The sequence below is a fragment of the Xiphias gladius genome, chromosome 17 (genome assembly GCF_016859285.1).
Source record: "Xiphias gladius isolate SHS-SW01 ecotype Sanya breed wild chromosome 17, ASM1685928v1, whole genome shotgun sequence".
Classification (NCBI taxonomy): domain Eukaryota; kingdom Metazoa; phylum Chordata; class Actinopteri; order Istiophoriformes; family Xiphiidae; genus Xiphias; species Xiphias gladius.
This window is the reverse complement of record NC_053416.1, coordinates 8,993,368-9,008,240: the sequence shown is the minus strand read 5'-3', so window position 1 is coordinate 9,008,240 and position 14,873 is coordinate 8,993,368. Positions and strand designations below refer to the sequence as shown.

General features: G+C 41.4%; 2 protein-coding genes across 2 annotated transcripts; one reads left to right on the top strand and one right to left on the bottom strand.

Moving 5' to 3' along the window:
* The first annotated feature begins 1,080 nt into the window (after positions 1–1,080).
* Positions 1,081–6,693, top strand: bicdl2l (bicaudal-D-related protein 2-like). The gene is made up of 6 exons (XM_040149748.1): positions 1,081–1,842; positions 2,596–2,715; positions 2,806–2,964; positions 3,539–3,624; positions 3,730–3,850; positions 5,684–6,693. Exons 1-6 carry the CDS (start codon positions 1,279–1,281, stop codon positions 6,044–6,046), a joined length of 1,413 nt encoding a protein of 470 aa, XP_040005682.1. The 5' UTR covers positions 1,081–1,278; the 3' UTR covers positions 6,047–6,693.
* A 122-nt stretch (positions 6,694–6,815) lies between these two features.
* abhd11 (abhydrolase domain containing 11) lies at positions 6,816–14,550 on the bottom strand. Its single transcript, XM_040151288.1, has 6 exons — positions 14,209–14,550; positions 12,215–12,350; positions 11,644–11,817; positions 11,242–11,412; positions 10,268–10,449; positions 6,816–8,928 (listed from the first exon to the last, which is right to left on the bottom strand). Exons 1-6 carry the CDS (start codon positions 14,331–14,333, stop codon positions 8,793–8,795), a joined length of 924 nt encoding a protein of 307 aa, XP_040007222.1. The 5' UTR covers positions 14,334–14,550; the 3' UTR covers positions 6,816–8,792.
* Between the last annotated feature and the right edge of the window lie 323 nt (positions 14,551–14,873).

Genomic DNA, 14,873 nt, shown 5'->3' with positions numbered 1-14,873 from the left:
TCTATAAATACTGAAACTGACAGGGACATGCTTTAATTAGGTTTGACCTATTTAGAATAAAATGTAAAATATTCTGAGGTGGGAATGGAGAACCAGGTAACAATCAGCAATCAAAAGTTTTACTGTGAAGACTGAGCCTACCTGCCTTAATGGTGTCTAATTAAGCAGTGACATACTTCATGCAAAAGGGAGTATGCAAAGTGTTCAGCACAAAAAGTTTGGTACATGACTTTTCGATGGACACCAGAAGGAAAACACCTCCCCACTCCCTGCTGCATCAAGACAAAAACTGGGGCCTATGATTAAAGTTGGTTAAATTAGATTATATCAGAGTATGTGCACAGCCAACTGAACAACTTGACATGAACCAGTTTGAAAGTGACACGACAGTTTAAAACTGGCAGAACATTATGTGGCCCTCTGGAATAAGGAAATAAGCAGGGAAATCACTTGTTAAATAGACAGTTTAAAAACTGATAATAGTGGTGTGGTTTTGTTGCTGTTGTACTTTGGCCGTAGCCTTCAACTCCCATCTACCCGCTAATAATTATTCAATCCAGCCACCAGACAACAGCAAGTATTCAGTTATAAAGTAGGATGTGTTAATGTGTCACTGACTCATCTGTGGTAATGAGTGTAGGTTTGTCACCAAAAATTGGCCAACTACGATGAAATGACTATATCTGGTAATTTCCCCAAGGCATTTCAGATTCAAAAATAAATCCAGGACTGGCAGTGTCGTTCAGACTTTGTACTTTTTAATAGTTGCAGCATTGAGAGCCAACTTGCCTTTGTTGTATATTAGCCTTTGACACTGAATACATATAATGTCGTCTGTTCTCTTGGGTCACCACCCCCAGTCCTCTGCTCTGTGTGTTTGAGTTGCTTGATAAAAGCCTAGTTTAAATCAGGTACCACGCATCAAGCCTGAATAATTTGATTGTATTAAAAGATCAAAAGCCCTCCTCCCCCTTGTTACCCTGCAGCTCCGATATGTTTGCACGTCATGTGTTTGTACAGTCAGTAAAAAGGAGGAAGAAAACCCTGACAAACCACATGAAACCACAGCCTCCAGTGGTATCACATCACGTCATGTTGTGTCCCTGTGAAGACGCACACAGTTCAGGAAAAACGCGTTTGGCGACATTCAGTTTGTCATTCTTCCTCCTTCTTGTTTTCTGTCTTCCTCTTGCTCTTCCTTGATTATATATAGCCCGACAGTATCTGCACATGGTTTGATTGATTCTGTTTCTGCCCGCGACTTCTACCAAGCGCATCATGGACTACTCTCAGCCTTTCTCAGTCCTCAACGAGAGGCTGAGACCTCGAGTCACCAGCAGCGAACAGCTCTACTCCTCCCTGAACAGACTGGAGGACAGACAGTGGGGCTCAGTCAGGAGCCGATCTTCATCCTACCGACTAACTGTTCTACAGGCAGAACCGGAACCGAAAATATCTCTGACCACAAACGAGCCAGATGGTCCAGAAGAAACTGGAGACGATGCAGAACAGGAGGATTTGGTATCTGGTGGCTTAGAAGAAGGAAATTGTGCTGATCTGCTGCCCGTTAACAACTCGTGCCTCATCACTGAGTTGAATTTAAAAGATGTGGGTGAAGAGGAGCTAGTTGAAGAGGACAGCAACTCCTCACAGTCTGAGGAGAAAGACAATCCAGGTAAACTAACTACAGAGGGGACAGGGGACTCCTCAGTGTCAGTATCCCTGCCCGGTGAAGGTGGGAGCTCCCTCCGGAGGAGCTACGTTGATGGGACTTTACCAGACCTGATCAAGAGTGGCAGGCCACTCAGCAGACGCAGGACACTGGGACATGTCTCAGACACGGTAGGATAACAGTCTTTTTAATGTTTGGGTGTTTAAAATGGGAGAGAGGTTGTTGGTATATTGCAAAAAAAACCCCAAAACAAAACATAAATCTCTTAAGTTTAAGGTGAATCTTTTTACATTGCTTGAATTTAAATCTATTCTCCTACAAACAGGCTTGTCAGCGAACAATTAAACCTGTTATACAGAGAGGACACTGTCTCAACTGTCATTCAGAAGTGTATCAGACTTTTACAAGAAGCACATAGTTAAACATGCAAAAGTTGTTCCCTGAACACCAAGAAATCTTGGCCTTAAACATTAAGAGGTACGATCAAAATTAGCCTGATTCCCTGATGTCTAAGCGCAGTAAACCTCAGTTTGCAGTCAGCATTTGTTATGATCTTCTACGAGGACACACTTATCACATGACGATGACAGGACTTGATTTGTGATTGTGAGCGTAAACATGGAAACAACGTTAGTGGAGAATGTTTTGTGCCTCATGCTTTATGTTATCTTGGTTGGTCTTTGAGTGTGTTTCTTTGAATGCATATTTGCAGTGTTTTTAAGTGCTGAATAACACCTCAGCCGGTACGACTGGATTTCTTGTCCACAGTTTCACCCAGACATCTAGATTAGCAGTTTCTATTTACATTGCATAAAATGTCATGAGGTGGTAGTTTCTGTGTGTGGGCCTGCAATTATCTGCGCAGCAGAAAGTGATAGCGTGCCTTGTTAAAATGCACTGATGTGATTTAACATTGCGTGCAGCTTAATGAAGTGCGCAGAGAAGTGGAGCTATCTCGGAGACGAAGTATCAAGCTTAAGGCCCAGGTGGACAAACTGCAGGAGAGCAGCGATGGACCAGGCTGGAGCCAACACAGAGAGAGGGTAAATGTCACACACAGTGCTAGTACATAGTTTACATCTGCAGAACCCTGCGGGTTTATTATAATTTCCTTCTATTCATTTCTGTCCCAGGTAACAGAGGAGGTCCTGTCCGTTCTGCGGCTGCTGCACCCGCTGACGGAGCCTGAGTCCAGCCCACCTGAACCCTCTCATGGGGAAAACCGCCTTGACACTGCCCTGGCCCAGCTGCAGAATGTGGCCCGTATACTGGCAATCAGCCACACCACACAGGTGAAGGCGACGGCCATGTGCACTCAAATGGAGCTCCTCACCCTCAGAATTTCTTGCACTCTCAGTTTGAGTTGATTGAAGTGGTCATGTTACTCAGAGGTATGTTTGCTTTGCACTAAACAGGGCAGGTGACAAAGGGAGCACATTATTTAGATGTAGAAACTGTCAGCTTCTGACCATGAATATACTTTTTGCATGCCAGCAAATGAGCCTTGGGGCCTATATGTCGATTTTAATTCTCATGCGAAAGGCATCTGTGCCCTTCAGATGAAGCATCTTCCTCATTGTTTCCTTGAAAAGACCATTCATTTCTCCACCCAGGTCTTAACACCTGGGTGGAGAAATGTGGTCTGACAAGTTTACAAGTTACCGTATCAGTTAATCAGTGGTCTTATTCTTTCTGTTATTTTGCTGTACGTTAGTCAGGAGTTTAGAAAAAGTCACAAGGTGTGCGAACGACGGTGAGATTAGATTTGAATCCTGGCAAAAAGACAGGAAAGACAGAGAGAAGTCAGTGAGGTTAAAGGAAGCGAATAAAACACGGCCTGCCTCCTCTGCTTGCTTGTCTATTCAGGAGTCCAAATCTGGTAAAGGAAAAGGAGCAGAGGACAGTGCTATTCTGCAGCAGGCACTGTGGGACAGAGATGAGGCCATAGAGAAGTGGGTACACACACTCATCTCCTTATTAGATTTCAGGAAAAAACGGAAGTTTGAAGACACAGACTATTTTGGAGAATGTGTCATTCTTTCTGTTCCGCTGTGCAGGAAGAAGGCGATGGAGGCCGAGCTGCTGCGGAGTAAGACGGAGATGATGTCACTGAACAACCAGTTGCTGGAGGCCGTACAGAAACGGCTGGAGCTGTCGCTGGAGCTCGAGGCCTGGAAGGTAAACCTGAGACGAATATAATCTTTAACAGAGACGAAACAAAAATGTGAATAAAGTGAAACGGGGGAGGCGGTGCCCACTGTGCAAATGCAGAGCTAAACTCTCGATGGAAACGTGGTGTGATACCGAGCAAGCTAGAGATGATGGGAAAGTTTGAACAGGGACTCATTCAGAGATGTCTAGAAAAGTAGGACACCCACACAGGAAAAAAACACACACCTAATTAATGCCGAGTACATGTTACTTTCGGAACTCAGAGCATTTTCATCCGTAACATGCACACACAACACAATCTACAATTACAACTGACACACATCACATTCAGCACATGCAGTGTAAATAATAACGTTAGTGCCAGCTGGTATCCTGCCAGAGTGTTTTGGCCTCAGGCCCATGTGTTCATCTGATGAGTGCCTGGCTCCAGCCTTAAACCGAAACTACACTGCACCTTGCAAGTTTACTGGTGAGTGCGGCAGAGTCTGCCTCGGTGGTGAGCTCAAAATCCAAACTGATTTCACCTAAACTACCGCAAAGAGAAAAGTATTATGTTCAGTGTCCCAGTCTGCCGTGATGCTCTAAATTTGACCAAATGTCAATAATATGAAACTTTTCCCTCACCCTATTACTTAAGTGTTCAAAAATATTAAAAAGGTTGGATTTTGTTGGGTGTAGTACCCTCATTTGGTCCATTTTTCTTAATATTTGTCTTTGCTGTAACTTGTTTGTAGTTTATAGACCCTCTTCTCTTGGTGCCTCATACCACTTAGAGTCCTTTATTCATACCATTTTCTTTTTTCCTTCTTTCATAGATTGCTATATTGACAGGTTAAGCCTAGGGACTGTAATTATTGGGAAGGGGGGTTGAATCTTATATTTCACTTTATAAGAAAGCAAGGCCCTCCCCAGCCTTTATTAATATTTAACATTTTCTTTGAGCCCTCCCCTTAAACAACTGCAACTCCTCCAGTATTTTAAAATATAGTACTGAGTTGGTACAACTTGTTTCACCATTACTAACTAAAAAAGGCAAAGCATAAAGAATGTGAGATGCCAAAATCTAATGTAAACCCCAATAAATTAGTGGAATAATAATTCTCACATTAGTTACCAAACATACACTAGAGGTGTAATTAGCAGTTTCCAAATTTATTGCAAACTTAAAACTATGAATATTTCAGCCACTGTCTATTTTAGAATAAAGAGATATTTCATAAAAGGGTAAACTCAAATTCTAATTTTTAATCTTTCTGTTATGATGAAGACTAAAAAACATTGAATCACTATTATACATAATTCATAAACATACTGTTATTCTATTTTCTCACAACTGACATATTGGTCCTTTTAGCTAGTCAACTGTGATGTGAAAAATGAAGCCCCCCAAACGGCGACAGGTTTGTTGTCCTCTATGTATAATAAAGGGCAGCTTTATGACCAACTGTGCCCACTGAACCCATCATTCGTGACATTTTGATCCTTTTAAATTCATCTGGCTGACACATATATTTGGGGTGAGTAAAAATTAAACGACCCTCCTCTGGCCTCCCAAAAAGGTCGGGCATCCCTCCCTTCAGCAAAAAAGAAAAAATACATCACTCTCCCCATTTTCTGAACACCCTTATGTCCCCCTAATAATCCCTTATTCACCAGTGGTACTCAGTGTACTTCCAGTGCTGTAAGCAGCCATGAAAAAGAGAAATATAACATACACACTCTGACTCTTTCCCACATTTCCTATCACCTATCACCTTTTGTAGGTTTGATTACTTTTCTTTTTAAAGTCAGTATTTCTTGTGTTCTGACATCCTGTTTGTTTTCCTTGACTTGCCACAGGACGATGTTCAGCTGATTCTCCAGCAGCAGCTGCAGAGTCAGCAGCAGGCAGAGCAGATCCAGAAGAAGCCCTCGCGCCTGGGCATCCTGAGGAGAAACAACCGACCACCCATCCAGCGGCCGTCCACTTTCCCTTTGTCTACACCCACCCCGCCTGCGACCAACTCAAACCAGATCTTCATCTCCAGAGCTGCGGTCTCTGCTGCTCCAACTCCCAGCACGCCATCTTCAGCCAGCACCCAGCGCAACTGGAGGGACAGGCTGAGGAGGGGAAGGAGCCCTTGTCAAGGAGAGGATGCAGCGGGTCAGGCTTCAGAGTGGGGCAAGGACGATGACGGCTTCCAGGTCGTATCACTTGATTGAAACAGTGATGACTTTGCACTCAGTACATTCATTCTGACGCAATGTAGTCCCCCCCTTCCAATCAAAAATGTGTTTTGCTTTTTGTCACCTGGTTGTCCTCGATTGAACCTCACTGTGCAAAATGAAGTAAGTGCAGTTTCATACTAGACTGTTTTCACATTGATCTGCTGAAGGGGGAAAAGTTTCTCTCTGCTCACTTTAAATCGGAGTTTAAGACGTTTACTTACCAGCAGGATTTTGTGATCAGTGCAAAACAAACACACACAAATACAGAATGAACTTTTCCTTGAAGTAGGAGACATCTTGTGTCCATCAGTTACACTTTTGAAATGAACAATATTTGGATTCTGGATTTTTAATTGACGAGGGAGCAGACGTCATTTGAAGAATGTTTTACTTGGTAATTGAACTTTCTGTTGAGAAACCATATCAGACACAAATTATTACTGCAAGCAGAGCTCCTGGGAACACATACAGTACTTTCAATCTTTGGCTAATGTAATTTAAGTATAAAATATAACTGATTCTGAATGAGCCATGCATTTGTTTAATACTGCTAACACTTGAATGCTTCACTTTCAATCTCCTGAATATTGTTCGTTGTCATGTTGTGAATAAATCAGATTCTTATACTAAAGCTCCTTCAAATCTCTTGCTGAGTCAGACTGCAATTTGTTTTGTGAGAAAGTCACCACATCCCTTTTGAGCCGTCATTTCCTAAACTTGTTGCATTTTCAAGAATCAGACGGAAAAAAAGATTTTTGCAGATTTTTCCATATTTTATTGTATAATATCAGTTTGTACATTTTCAATAATATATAATCACCTCTATGTATCTTGCACACATTTAAAATTTATATATGCCATTATTTAGAATCTTGTGTCACTATTGTGGGAACATGTTCAACAAACTGAGACGCTTATAGCATAGCAAAGTCAAACCTGATGACAAGAGAAAAGGCATGCTCACAGTAAAACAATATGCAATCCTGAACAGATGGTTACAGTCTTCAAACCGCTTTTCAATGTTACTGAATAAATTCACTTTTCTATGTTGTTGACACAGAGTTCCTCTTCGACATACTCTTGTCCCACTGTAACACCACAGAAGCTGAAGCAGGACCTGCATTTAAATATCAGCACTACGCAACTAACCCCCCATACAATCTATCCATATTGTGCAACAAGACACATCTGTGCTGTGGTTGAGGAGGACAAACGGGTGATTCTCCGCTAACTGGAGCTTTATAAAAATAATTAAATAAGGAGAGTTTCACTCAACTTAATTCTGATCATTTAAAGCCTTTTAGACTTATATATTCACATCAAACGAACACAAAACGCTGATTGTAGTAAACGTCTAGCATCATGAAGGGATACACCCTCTTGCGTTGAGCTTTCTTGTGAGGAAATTCACACAGAACTGGCAACCCAGCTGCCAATCTAAAGTCTGCTAGTAATTGTCGTAGAATAAAATGTTTTTATCAAGTTTTACAGAAATGGAAAAGGAGCTCTTGACAAAAGAGGCAAATACAAATTTACAACACCCTGCTTATTCATACAGATGGCAGTTTCACTACTGGACTGTACTGTTCAAACCCATGGAAACAGAAAATGACATTAACACTATTACTATTAGATAACAACGTACATTTTTGCAGCATATATTTATGAGATACCCATATAGCCTTGCGCCTTAGTTGTAAAGATAAGTGAGATACAGATAATAAATCAGTAAAACATGTTTCATCAAAACACTGATTGGACCAACACAACAACATTACCACAGCTTACTGCCAGACAGACGGAGGAATATTATAAGAGTATAATGAGTAGCATATCCAATTGTAACCTGAGATATTCAGGAAACAGATTGTGACAACACTGCATTAGAGCATTTCAGATGGGTTTTCATAGATTCATAGATTATGTTGGCATAAAAATATAACCAGTGCTCTCGATGAGCTCGAGTTTTGACAGTGTAGCTGACACATAAATCCTCATCTCTGACATACAGCAGATAAACAGAGGAGAGGATGGGAAAATATGTCACCATTATCAAATTTCTACAACAAACCCCCTGTATACATAAAGTCCGTCTTACAGCCTCTTCGCAGAGCTAGAACCTCCTGACACGATACCAAACTCCCTCGTGCAAAGAAACTATTTTTGCTGCGCACATTCTTCACTTCTCTCCGAGAAGAGCTTCTCAGATATGCAGCGTTTGTTTCATTCCAGTGACGTTAAAACCTTCATATCCAACTATCTTACTGCTGGTCCACTTCAGCGGTCCCAGATTGGACTTGGCCTAAATCCACTTTTCTATTATACTGGCATAGATGTATCAACACAGAGTAAGCACTGTGCAAATAAGAGTTTCTTTGGATTAGTATATCACCTCCAGAACAGCCCCATTATGTTAAATTTGAGATATTTTCATTGCTATTGTCTACCTACTGATCTAAAATCATCTAGAAACCAGCCAATCTAGTAACACTACCTGTCTGGTGGAGAGACTAAACAAAAGAAAAGTTTGCCTACGCTACGCTACACTACACTACACTGTTAAAAGGTAAGAACTGACTGCTGTAAAAGGGCGAGTTTGGTCCAGTGTTTTCAAATATTAGCATCATTAATGACACCACTCGCTCTTGCTGAAGCTGCTGAATTCTCACCTTCCTTTTCGGCGCACAGACGCTCAGAGGTACGGAGCATAATAATGTTCTGAGGTGTAGACAGGAGGCAGCTAGGACTGAAGGAAGGAGATGATGGAGCTGATGAAATCCAAGGGTTTATCTGCGTGGATCCAGTGGCTCGCATCTGGGATGTACTGGATGTCAGCATTAGGGAACAGCCTCTGGATTTCTGGGTAATCCTCGGAGCTGGATCATGAGTGAAGACACGTAGAAGGAGGAATGAGAATATCCGGTAAAATGGATCAGTGCAGGGGCAACAGAGACGGAAGGAAGATGAACAGTAAATATAAAAAGTTGAAACACAGATGGAGTGACCAAGCATTTTATCAAGGATGCTGAAGTGCTTTTTCTTGGGATTTTTTTTCCTGTTAAAAAGGTACATTTACTGTAATTTGTAATTTCTATTTAATGCACATATATGTACACAAACCATTCTTCATGGGGGTGTCCTGGTCGCTTTGGGGTTTCACTCCATGTAATTTCAAAGTCCTCTGACTGTCAGCCGGCGGGGGCTTGGCACATTTTTTTTTTTTTTTTTTTTTTTTTTTTTATTTTTAATTATTTATTTCTTTACTTTTTAAATTTTTATTTCATTTTACTTATTTACTTTTTTTGTTTTTCTTTCTTTATATTCACGTTTGTAAGTATAATTTAATTTCATATTATTTTGATTTTTCACTTCTATTTTCACTTCTACTTTTTTTTTTACTTTTTTACGTCTTAGGCTGTCTAAGAATGCATCATACTGTATGGCATTCAAGTTGTTGACACTTGTGAAGGATGCTCACTTCATTGTTTCCTGAAGATACACACACGATGGCCTGAGGTTACAGCCAATGGCTTTCCAGTTTGGTCGCCTGCTTATTGCCGTCACTTTTAGATATGTATATATACACACAATGTGATGCATGTTAGTGTTTTTTGTGCCTGAAAAAGATCTGACTGATCAAATCGGATCAGTCAAATCAGGTGCACAGCAGATGCGTTTTTTTTAAATTTACAACAGTAAATACAACAGTTTATTTACAACAATAAATAAAAGACAATATTGTGGGAGCAAAGAACAGTGCATGGATTCTACTTTTTGCAATGATCAATGGAGATATCAATCAGGAATAATTTAAATTTCAGGTTAACGAAAGACTCACGGGTATGCACTGGCATGGTGAGGTATGTGATAACCCTCAGTGTAAGAACTAAAGGTTGTTTAGACTGATTTTGTTTGAAAAATATCCCTTTTGCTTGGCCCTGTGTACAAAGCAAGCCTGTTTAAATTAAGGTGCCGTGGCCAATATCAAACAAGAGATACCGATACAACTATGTCCCAAGGCCATGTACTTTATATTTAACAGATCAAGGTGATGAGTGTCATTGCGGTATTACCTATAATTTATTAAATTATTTTTATGAAAAGCCAAGTTACGGACAAGCATCGCAAATAAGTTTAGGCTTGTAAATCTATAATATGTAAATTTTTCAGTAAACATTCTACGTATATGTCCCCATAAAATGTGGTGTTTTATACCTGATATAAGCCGAACTGGCACCACCCAAAAACAGTGTAGGTCCCTCATAGATGTTGTTAAAGCTGGGGAAACTCATGATGTTATCGAGGTGCGCCGAGATGGCCTCCAAGTTGACCCTCCAAGCATACTGTCCATTCTGCTCCACAAGGTTAGTCAGCAGGAACTGACGCACCGAGTGCTCCTGATGGAGTGAAGGAAAATATGATGTTTCAGGTTCACAATTTGACTTGTAAAGCAGCTATAATCGATGCTTTTATATTTGAAATGGGTCACATGACTACTTGTTTGTGCAGGGGGTTGCTTGTAGTGATTAACCCTCAGGAGATTATGAACCGACTTTGCATTGGGTTTCACAACTTCCAACTCATTGTTTTGGTTTTATGGCCTGCAAAATTAATATTTTGGTTCACTCACTGTCCTCTCCTACAGCAAGCAGCTATCTTCAGTGAAAAAGCTATACAAACTTACTGTAAGTGACCTGCTCAGTATCAAAAAGCAGACAGACACAGCTAGTAAGTAGCTGGTGAAAAAAATTGAGCATTTAGCAACTAAGAGGCAGGTATTTCCCTCAGAAGTTGGTAGAGACCAAAAACAGAGCCAGAAGAGAGTTAATATTGGACTTACGTTCAGCAGGTGGACAGGAACACAACTCCAAGGATTTGGGGGATGTGTAAATAAGCAACTGTTTGCTAACAAGTTTGCCATATCAACTTTACTGAGTGATAATTTGTTGGTGCTGTGTTCACAACTTATTTCTGCTGCCCCCAAGCGGCCAAAAAAAAAAAAATCAGCTACTACACTTTTACCATCAGATACAGGAAAGTACCTGTCAAGAAAGATTAAGGGGACTCCTGAAAAACAGACACGGCTTTATGAAAAAAGAAACTTACATCCCGGTTTAATTCATTGAAAAACAGCTGTCATGGACCTGCTTCAAACACTGAATGGTGTGCAAACAAAAATCAGTCCTGACCTTGACCAAACTGCGCAGCTGATCCTCAGCCATCCGCCTGGCGGTGGAACGTGGAATGTCGCTGGAGATCTTCACCTCCTGCATGGCCTGGATGTAATAACGGAAGTTGGTGCGTGTGGTGGTCTGGGCGGGACTGATGTCCACTACCACCAACTTCTCCACTAAACCGGGCTACAAACAGAGACAGGTAGGAAAAGAGAGAAACAAAATGAAGTCATGTGGGGAAAACCAATGAAAAACTGAAATAGGACAGCTAGGTGTGGCATGAAGACCAGAGGAGGATTATTAAGTTCAGAGAGGACAGGAACGTACAGTGAGAAAGGTCAGGTGACATCCAACGAGGGGACTGTAGCGTCATGATAAATTCATGGTGACCTTTCTTGACATTTCTCGACTGCTAACCTGTGTCAGAGCAGTTGTCATTGCCGTTTTCCCTCCCATGCTGTGGCCGATTAGGACGCACTTCTCGATGCGCAGCTGAGCGAGGAGGTGCTTCAAATCACTCGTCATTGCTTCATAGGTCAGCACCGAGCTGTGAGGGCTGTTGCCATGGTTACGGGCATCTACTGTCAGCACCTAACTGGTCAAAAGACAGTTAGGACACTTGGACTGGGGGTAAAGAGGCAACAGAGCGGAAACAAAAAAAAAAACTTTTATGTCAACTGTATCCTTTTTTTTTTTTGGCCCCAGCTCAGGAAAGCGACGGCATAAACAAAGGCTGTCTTGTGTACATTAGGTAATGCGTTTCTTCAAGCAAACAAGAGAGCAGATTATCTATCAGTATTTATTGCAACAGTACAAGTGCCGAGGAGTTGTATCAAATGACTGGCAACATACTGGTTGATTGTTCGTTCCCATGCTGGCTTTTGTGTGAGGGTTAGTATCAGGCTGCTTAGAACCAACACGAACACATGAAGATGAACTGTTTTTGTTGTAACAACAGACAGGTGCGATGTCTTCATCACTGCATTACCTTTCGGCCTGTGCGCTGCACCAAGGACTTCGCTATTGAATGGAAGTTAGATTTGCTGCCAAAAAGGCCATGAAGAAACACCAGGGGAGTGCTCTCTCCCTTCCCATCGAAGACATCGTAGGTCAAGCTGACTGGGCTGTGGGGAAAAAAAACAAAAACAAACCAACCCCGCTGATTAGTTTGAATCTCATTGGCTGCATCTGTGGTGAGAATTATGTCACTACTTTAGACAGCAACAATAATAAATCATAGTGATAAAACTGTGCAAAGTGATGAAACTTTCAGGGACCCAAAAAAAAAAAAAGATGTGATTTTAAATCTTTGAGCCTTTGGCCCCTGCAGATGTTAAGGTAACTGCATACAGGAGAGGACACAATCACACAACCACCAAAACAATTAAATAATGCAATACAGCAGCTCTGATTAAAAACTGTTTGTGAAGCTTTAATGTTCAGGTTTTGTTGAGACAATGTCTCAAGAAAGGTGCTGACTCAACTCTATTAAGGAGGTAACAAATATTTTCATCATTGATTAATCTGTTCATAAATTTTTTCCTTAGTCATTCACTTTTTCAGTCGTTACGAAACCTTCATGTTTGAGTAGCTGGAAACAGAATATTTGGCATTTTGTGCCTGATAAATTACTTTGAAGATTAATCTGCTGTCCAAATCTTATTTTCTGTCAATCCACTAATTGATTTATCACCTAACTGTTTCACTACTAAAATCTGATGATTTTTAAAAGGACTCTATGGTTGCAACTATTTTCATTATTGATTAATCTGCCGATTATTTGCTTAATTGAACAATCATTTAGTCTATAAAATATTTAAAAAACACTGAAAAAATGCCATTCGCAAATTCTCAGAGAACACAGTCATGTCTTCAGTTTTCTTGTTTTGTCGGACCAACAGTCAAATACTCAAAGACATTCAATAAATGGTCATGTATGACTATGAAGAGAAGCAAATCCTGTAATTTGGGAAGTTGCAACAAGAAAATATTTGGCACCTTTGATTGAAAAATACCTGAAACAATTACTTCTTTATCAAAATGATTGTCGGATGATTTTCTGGGGGGGCCCCGGACCCTCAGGTTAACGCGACTCCATTTCTGTCTACATAATTTGAGTAAAACCCAAATTTGTTAGAAAATTTGCACCAATGAGGTTGAATATCAACTATGACAGGTTCTCCATCCTCCATCTTGTGGCCCTGGTCCTTAAGAGGAACACAGTCCAAAACTGGTCTTAAGACCTTAACTGTTTGTGTTATATTGGGCTCATTTGTTGTAAAGTTTCTGTTTTATCAAATTGCTTTAATTTTTCTGTATTAACCACACAGACATCCCATAGGTTAACTGATCATCAAAATTGTTTCCCTGTCTATCAGTGTATGACCTAACTAATCATTTTGTCTCTTACAGTACTGGTTGGTTTCTGGATGCCTACAGAAATAATGAATTGCCACGTGTAGTGGAGGTAAATAGGGCCCAACAACAAATCTTTGCCCGGGGGGAGGGGGGGCGAGGAGGTTAATCCGGACATGCCTTATCTAATAAACTGATAATTTAGCATACATGTAGCATAGCATACCATAAACCATCTATACAAAACATCAATGGTCGCTTAATTTAGCTGCATAATTGGTTACGTTAAAACACGACAGAGAGCCCATAACGTTATCTATCTATCTATCTATCTATCTATCTATCTATCTAAATCGCGTTCTCTCTCTCTTTGTAACTGATAATGGCTCAACTTCAGGTCAACCGTCTTGTTAACCAAACGTCTGAATGTCATTCCTGTAAACTCTGTGAAGTTAACGGTTAATAAAGATGCAAGACACGACACGGTGACGAATTTTCCAACGGTTAAGTAACCGGCTGCATTGAGAGAGAAGCACTTGGCTGTCATGTCCACCCAGAACCGCCGCACAACGTCTACAGCTCAGGCATACAGAGCGCATCAGTTAGCCGGGAAGCTAGCAGGGATACCTGGATGAGCTGGCGGTCCGGACCGTGGGAGCCACCCCGCGGACATGCTGCCGTCCGGGGAATAGACGACACGACGGCCGGCCGCTCAGCACTCCCCTCTGGATCAGGCGACACAAAGCGCTCATGGCAGCATATGCTCCGTTACCGGGCGGTCGACAAACAGCATGTGCGTTCAAAGACGGCCACAGCGACAGCAGAGACAGGGTGAGTATGCATGCAAGGCGTCCCGGAGGTCGAGATCGAGGAGAGCCTCAGCCTGTCAACAGCTGATGAGGCGTCATGACGTAGAACGCACGAGACCGCGTCAGTGTCCGTTACCCCGAGTCTGGTCTTTCAGGCTCCCTAGACATGACCTTCTATTGAGCGGCAATGTCTGTGGGTAAAATATACAGAGACATCCGCGACCAAGAAGCACACGGACATAACACATATTTTCCTCTACTGTGATTTACCGCGGTACTCTCTTTACCCTGTTACAAGTACAAGCCCTGCATTCAAATTTTCAATTTATTAAAAGTAGAAAAGTAATACTGCAAAAATAATACAAAAGTTATACGACCCTATCTTGCGTTTAATTTTTCTTGACTTCGCATGGCCATGTAGATTGCAATCTTTTTTTTTTTTTTTTTCCCCCCCTCATTAATGCACTGCCACTAGGAGGCGCC

Bases quoted from the DNA above. Each gene is read 5' to 3' on its own strand.
- abhd11 (XM_040151288.1), bottom strand. From the start codon at position 14,333: ATGAGCGCTTTGTGTCGCCTGATCCAGAGGGGAGTGCTGAGCGGCCGG. The intron at 11,818-12,214 runs GTAATGCAGTGA...TTGACCAGTTAG, and splicing joins TGCAGCGCACAGGCCGAAAG to GTGCTGACAGTAGATGCCCG. The intron at 10,450-11,241 runs GTCAGGACTGAT...TCACTCCATCAG, and splicing joins AGCTGCGCAGTTTGGTCAAG to GAGCACTCGGTGCGTCAGTT.
- bicdl2l (XM_040149748.1), top strand. From the start codon at position 1,279: ATGGACTACTCTCAGCCTTTCTCAGTCCTCAACGAGAGGCTGAGACCT. The intron at 1,843-2,595 runs GTAGGATAACAG...CATTGCGTGCAG, and splicing joins TGGGACATGTCTCAGACACG to CTTAATGAAGTGCGCAGAGA. The intron at 2,716-2,805 runs GTAAATGTCACA...TTTCTGTCCCAG, and splicing joins GGAGCCAACACAGAGAGAGG to GTAACAGAGGAGGTCCTGTC.